The 6,676-nt window shown below is 50.4% G+C and overlaps 1 protein-coding gene and 1 pseudogene across 1 annotated transcript; one reads left to right on the forward strand and one right to left on the reverse strand.

The window, feature by feature from the left end:
- LOC125538148 (putative F-box protein At3g29830) lies at window positions 1–1,530 on the forward strand. Its single transcript, XM_048701444.2, has one exon. It carries the CDS (start codon window positions 16–18, stop codon window positions 1,528–1,530), a length of 1,515 nt encoding a protein of 504 aa, XP_048557401.1. The 5' UTR covers window positions 1–15.
- Window positions 1,531–3,693: 2,163 nt separating this feature from the next.
- LOC125534329 (tryptophan decarboxylase 1 pseudogene) lies at window positions 3,694–5,607 on the reverse strand (annotated as a pseudogene).
- Window positions 5,608–6,676: the final 1,069 nt, after the last annotated feature.

Below are 6,676 nucleotides of genomic sequence, written 5' to 3' on the forward strand. Positions count from 1 at the left end.
TCGCGCAGTTCACCCATGGCCAGGGTGCGCGGGACGGGTCGGATCTCACGCCGGCGGCCTCCTAAGGCGGTCCGCGGCGGCGGCGAAGACAGGATCAGCGCCCTCCCCGATGATCTCCTCCTCCTCATCCTGCGCCGCGTCGACACCCGCACGGCGCTCGGCACTGCGTCGCTGTCCAGGCGCTGGTCCCGCCTCCCCGCCGAGCTCCCCGCCTTGGACTTCAGTGTCTTCGACGTGCTCCCGGAGCGCTACTGCAGCTGGCTCCGCCTCCATCTCAGGATCGACGACGCCACGGATGAGAGTGTCCTGGCTAACTTGATGAGGTACGAGCGCCGCGCCATGCGCGCCCTAATCGGCTTCATCCAGAGCCGCCTCTTGTTGGACGCTCCCCGGAGGCTCCGCCGGCTGGGGCTCCAGTTCTTCTCCGCCGACAATAACAGCGGCCTCATCAACCGGCTCGTCGCCAAGGCCATCGACGACTGGGGGGTCAGCAATCTGGAGGCCGTCGCCGCGCCGTTCTACACGCAGCCGGCCGCCGCCCACGCCTTTCCCGGCCACGGCCTCTGCGAGCGTCCCCGCGCGTCGCGCCTGCGGAAGCTCAAGCTCGGGGGCTGCGCCGTGCTCCCGCCGCTTCACGAGCACGGCGCGCTCACCAAGCTCGTCCTGCAAGACATGCCGGAGTCGGTGCCTGTCGCGGCCTACGAGGCCGTGCTCGCCTCGTGCCCGCAGCTGCAGGTGCTGCACCTCGTGTGCTGCCTCTGCCGCGGCGCCGAGGTCATGACCGTCGACGCCCCAATGTCGCGGATCAGGGAGCTCGTCGTCGACAGGTGCGAGTTCCCGACGATGATACGCATGGCGGCCCTTCCCGGCCTCGAGAGGCTGGCCTCGCTCGGAACCAGGGTGTCCTTCGCGGAGTCCGCCTCGTTTCCCCGCCTCAGCCAGTGCAACCTCGCCTGGTTCTCCGATGCCCAGCCGACAAGGACGGTGCTCGACTTCCTCGTCCGACGGACCCCGGACATTGCCAGCCTTATGATCCGATTCACCGGACCGGAGAGGTGGATCGTGCCGTGGAGCCACCACCCGTCGTCGCTGCTGCCTAACCTGAGAAGGCTACTGGTCGCCGACGTGCCTTCGTCCTGGGACGTCTCGTGGCCCCGGCTCCTCCTCGAGAAGGCGCCTTCCCTCGACACCCTCCACATCCACGTCGCCGCCTGCGTGAATGAACCCGGCGAGGAGATAAGCTGGGGGGCTGCCGTGCCTCGGCACCATGGCCTCAAGGAGTTCGTGATGGTCGGTTTCGAGGGGACGGCGAGGCAGGTTTACCTTGTCAGGTTCGTCATGGGAGCGTGCGCGGCGCTGCGGTGTGTCGCCGTGTTCAAGGAAGGGCATGCTCGTGACAAGGGGCACTGGGACTGGGAGATAGTGGTGCAGTCACACTCGTGGACCGACGAGGAGAGGAACAACTTGCTGGGCCAGATCATGGATGGCGCTTCTTCCTCGGCTGCCTCGGTTCAAATGGTTTTTGGCTGAGTTAGTTTTTCACGTGTGTTGTCTATGGCTCAATGGCTGGAACCTTCAATATGCGTCGGGTAGTTTAATGGTCCCTTGAGAAATACACTTTGATTCCTGGTTATATACACCCTATATGAGGATTTTTAAATAATTAAACAAAAGGCAAAATAGTTCAGAAGTTTTTTAAAATAAAATTGACTTACTTTTGTTCGGGTATATATTTTTTTACGAAAAAACAACATTGGCTAACAAAAAAATTGTAAATGTTTCTAACAAAAAATTCAGTTTTTTTTAAATTCCATTTTTTTGATCTTACTGTTCACCCGAGCTCACATGAGCTCGGGATTAGAACAGCCACATCCCCCTTATGGTCATGTACTCTCATTCACTCCAAAAAACCTAGTGCTCCCTAGATTAGGAGCATCCGCGTGTATCTCGGGCTGTGGGGGTCACTATGGGCCCTGTCTGTAAGGCTGTGTGTCATTGGTTGAGAGTAACACACACCTAGTTGTATTGGGCCGACGGGTGTTTTTTGGTTTTTTGCAATGTATTACTTGTATTTTTCTTTCTTTTCTATTTATCCTTTTCTTTTTTTATTAATTCTTTTTATTTTTCATATTATAATTCATGAATATTATTTTAAAACATGAATATTTTTTAAATAGACAAATATTTTTTCAAGTTCTTGAATATTTATAAAGTTTGAGACAAGTTTTCAGTCTATGAATTCTTTTACATTAGTTCATCCTTTTCCAAATTTCTGAACATTATTTGAAATTAATGATTTTTTTAAATTTCATGGTTTTTTAATTCATGACATTTTCTAAAATCTGTGAACACACTTTTATTTAACAACTCATTCAAATTAAAAAATTGATAGCCATTTTGTTTTCTAAACTAGCAATGAAGCAAGCGAGTGGAGCCGGGAGCCGAGCTGAGCAAATGAGATCTTCATTGCTCGGCCCATGTGAGCATTATGGCAGTAGTTTTACAATTTCAAGGTAGAACACGAGTTTTTAAGGAGGAAATACACAGGAGCACCTGGGTGCTCCACCGCCCAAAAATAGGAGAAAAAACATTTTTGAAATCTTGGGATATGAAACTTGCGTGCCCAATCTACTCCCATATGAAGTTTTATATAAAAATACCAGGAAATGTATCAGTTTTTTTTTGAAATTTCTCAGTATTTTTTTAACTTAATGTTCATATAGGGGTGTGTAGTGCCCAAGCGCTACAAATACTCTTCCCTTTCAAGGGCTAGTTATTTTGCTGGGCTTCCAGAATAAGCTGCTCCTACCCAACTTATTCTAGAAGCCCAACTAATTTTTTTTAGTAAAAGCTTATTCTAGAAGTCAGCAAAAGAACTGGCCCCAAATATAGAAGGGGCTCACACAACCAACGCAGGCTACACCAAGGGCCAAATATGTATCTTCTTAGAACAAATACTGCCTCAACTGCAGCCCATCACGATATGCAAATGAAAGGAACACCAGTGGCGGCGCCAGCCTCAAGAATCTGTGGGGTCAATGGATTTTTTTCTTCACGGTGAACAGGAAGTGAACAGTGATTCTAGGCTGTTTTTCAAAAAAGCCCGACCCCACAGCTTACACATAGATTCGCCTCTGACCACCGTAACATAATTAAAATCCAAGCCAACGTAAATAAAACCAAAACCAAACAACTGACTGCAATAACCTGTAAGAGCTGATCCCACGAGTGAATCATCTGATGTATAGTTTCAGGTGGGTGACTGGTTGCAAGTACCAATCGTTCCATTCAGTAAACAGTCGCTTGCTACTGTAGTATATTGTCCTACTCTAGTACTCCCACTTGGCCACTTGTATTTCTGCTTTGCTTTGTTTGATTCAAGCTTTAATTAAGCCGCATTTCATACTCAAACATGAAATTACTTGTCGATCGTTCCCTCATTTGCGAATCCGCACGTCCGTTAATGCTGCGGCGCAAGTGCCATTAATTCAGACGTGCACGATCCGACTTTGGAGATGGGATTGTACGGCATGTAGATAGGACCAAATAATTGATGAGAAGTTGAGAGCACATGGTGACCGAGTGGCTTCGGTTTGGCATCTTGAAACCTAAAAAACCTACTGAGTGCAACGTATATTTCTTGATCGAGATGCGTGGGCATGGATTCGTCACTCGCTAGCAGAGTACGGTAACAAAAAAAAAATCATATCATGTATATTAAGTATAAGCCCTTTTACAGCGTACAACCAATTTCTTTGGTACCGGCCTGCTATATATATAGACCCTCGGTCGGTATATATAGATCAAAAAAGGAATAAGAACCCCATGTCTAAATAATCATAATCAAAGGAGAATAAAAGAACAAGAAATGTAAAATAATAATTGTACCCTAAATATAGGAATTTGTTTAGCTTCTTGAATAGTAGGTCCATACACTTAATCCATGATACTGCTCGTGGTCTTCTTGATGAGGTCCCATGCACTTCTCACATGCCTTTCCTCCTGCAGCGATGATCCAACGGCGAAACGGAGGACAAATTTGTCACCGACCACCGTGTGGGCAAGATAAGCCTTGCCAGTCTTGTTGAGATTCTCCATTAGCAAGCGGTTGGCCTCGTCGGCATCCTGCTCCGTCATGGTTCCACTTGCCTTGAGCCTAAAGCACACAAGAGCAAAGTTTCTCGGTACGACCACCTCAAACCTGTCATCGGCACGGACGAAATCTTCAAACATCTTGGCCATTTCAACATCACTACGGATGTGCTCTTGGAGCTTTGCGGTACCATAGGTGCGCATGACCATCCAAAGCTTGAGCCCACGGAAGCGTCGGCCGATGCCGACCTGCATGTCCTTCAGATCGGTGACCTCGCCGGACTCGGTAGCGTCGTTCTTGAGGTACTCTGGGTTGGTCTCCAATGAGTCACTCAGTCGGTGAGCATCACGGACATAGAGACATGTGCAATCAAGGCATGTTTGTGTGGGCTCATGCTAATGGAGTCCACGCGCTCGACTCCATTGAGATGATGGCGAAACTCCGGGCAGATACATGCGCTGCCAGCATAGGCAGCATCCACGTGGACCCATGCATTGAACATGGAGGCCACATCCGCGATGGCGCCCACCGGGTCGACGGCGTTGGAAGATGTGGTGCCCACGGTCGCGCAGACATATGTTGGCACGAGACCGGCGTCGGCATCAGCTTGCATAACCTCGAGAAGCTTTGCCGGGTCGAGCCCATAGTTGGTTTTTGGCCCGGTAGGGATAGAGCGGATGTTGGCGGGGTCGAAGCCTGCGAGGCGACAAGCCTTGAAGAACGTGGAGTGGGTCTGGTCGGCAGCGTACACAGCCAACCGTGGGAGGTCGGACACGCCGACAGAGCCGCTCCGACGCAGCGCCGCGTCACGGGCGGCGACTAGCGTGACAAGCATTGCTTCGCTCGTTGTGCCAAGGATGACGCCACCGCCGGTGCCACGACCAGTGCTAGTGCTGTTCATGAAGGTGGCGGGTAGGCGCAGGAGCTGTGCAAGCCAGTCGAGAGCGAGGACCTCCATCTCAGTCGCTGCAGGCGAAGCCTGCCATGTGAATCCGACGGTGTTCATGGCCGAAGCAATAAGGTCGCCGGCGATCGCAGCGGCGCTGTTGGTGGAGGGGAAGAAGGCGAAGAAGTTGGGGCTAGCCCAGTGCGTCATGCCGGGGACGACGGAGGTCCTGAGCTCCTTCATGGTGACGTCGAACGGCGCGGAGTAGGTCGGCGGGGACGCGCTAAGCTCGTCTTGCAGGTACCCCGGCTTCACGTTAAGGAGAACGGACATGGACTCGACGTTGGTGTAGTAGTCGGAGATGAAGTCGACAGCCTTGTGGAGGTATGCACGGACATCTTCGGGGTTGAGCGGCTCGAACGCCACCTTGTCGTCGGGGATGGCGGAGAAGGACATGGGGTTGGTGCCCAAGCTGCCCATTCCTTTTAGGTAGGCAGTTTAACCCTTGATTAGGAGCAAAGAAGGTTGGGAGGCGGAGAGAAGGGTTGGTTTAATGAAGTTGAGCTAGCTAGCTTTGCTGCCGGAGAGCAAGAAGAAGAGGCGGAGGAGCTATTAATTAGCTGGCTTGCTTTGCTGCTTGGTGAATGGAGTTCCTGGTTGGTGCGGGGTATATATACGTGGATCCGGGAAGCGGCGTAGCGGGGTGGGCGTTGGATGGGTCCTGGTCGCTGCTAGGAAGGTTGGTGGTTGGTAGAGAACCAGCTCGAGCCCGCGCGACACGAGTCAGATGGTCAACTCGTTTGTTCGGTCCGGATACTGCAAAGAAAGGAAAGAATCCTCTCTTTGGCCTTGTTTGGATACTCTAACTCAGTTAAATGTTAGATTTAGATTTTAATCCTAAACTAATCCCGAACTAACTCTAGGCAAAAAGGTGTTTGGATGACAGGGTTAGATGGAGCACGGATACGGCGAGACGTCTTCATGGACAGTGTGAGAGGAAGGGAGGGAGAGGACGAGAAGCTTCGAGAAAGTGGGGAGAGATCAGCCGCAAGGAGAGCAAGAGAACAATGTGTCTTTTTAGTGATCCCGAGAAGAACTAATCCAAATAAGCACCTCTTGGGTGGATTAGATTTTTTGCATGGGTGAGATGCATCTAACCTAAACTAACCTTCCCGTTTGAATATTTTTGGGCTAATTGAGTCTAAACTAACCCAAACAAACTCTAACCCATGGATCCAAACAGAGCCGCCTTAAATCGTATGTAATTTTATGAAATTGATTCGCTCTTTACGAGTGTCATGAGCAAATGCGGCAAATCTCTCCCGTGGGATGGAAACCGGACGCAATCCCCTCTTTCAAAAATTGGAACGCAAATGGGATTACATTGATTTACTCTCCATCAGTGCCATGCAAGGAAAGAATCCGAAAGTAATTCTCTCTTTCCTAAAATCGGATGCAATCCTATAAAATAGATTTGCTCTTTACAAGTGTTATGAGCAAATGCGGCAAATCTCTCCCGGAGGGATGGAATCTGGACGTAATCCTTCCTTTCAAAAACCGGGATGCAAATGGGTCTACATTGATTGGCTCTCCTTCAATGCCATGCAAGGAATGAATCCGGAAGTAATCGTCTCTTTTCTAAAATCGGATGCGATCTAAATGTCCTACAGCGGAAAAAATCTGGAATTAATACTGAC

The sequence above is a fragment of the Triticum urartu genome, chromosome 2A (assembly GCF_056163025.1).
Source record: "Triticum urartu cultivar PI428250 chromosome 2A, HENAU_Tu73, whole genome shotgun sequence".
In the NCBI taxonomy this organism is placed as follows: domain Eukaryota; kingdom Viridiplantae; phylum Streptophyta; class Magnoliopsida; order Poales; family Poaceae; genus Triticum; species Triticum urartu.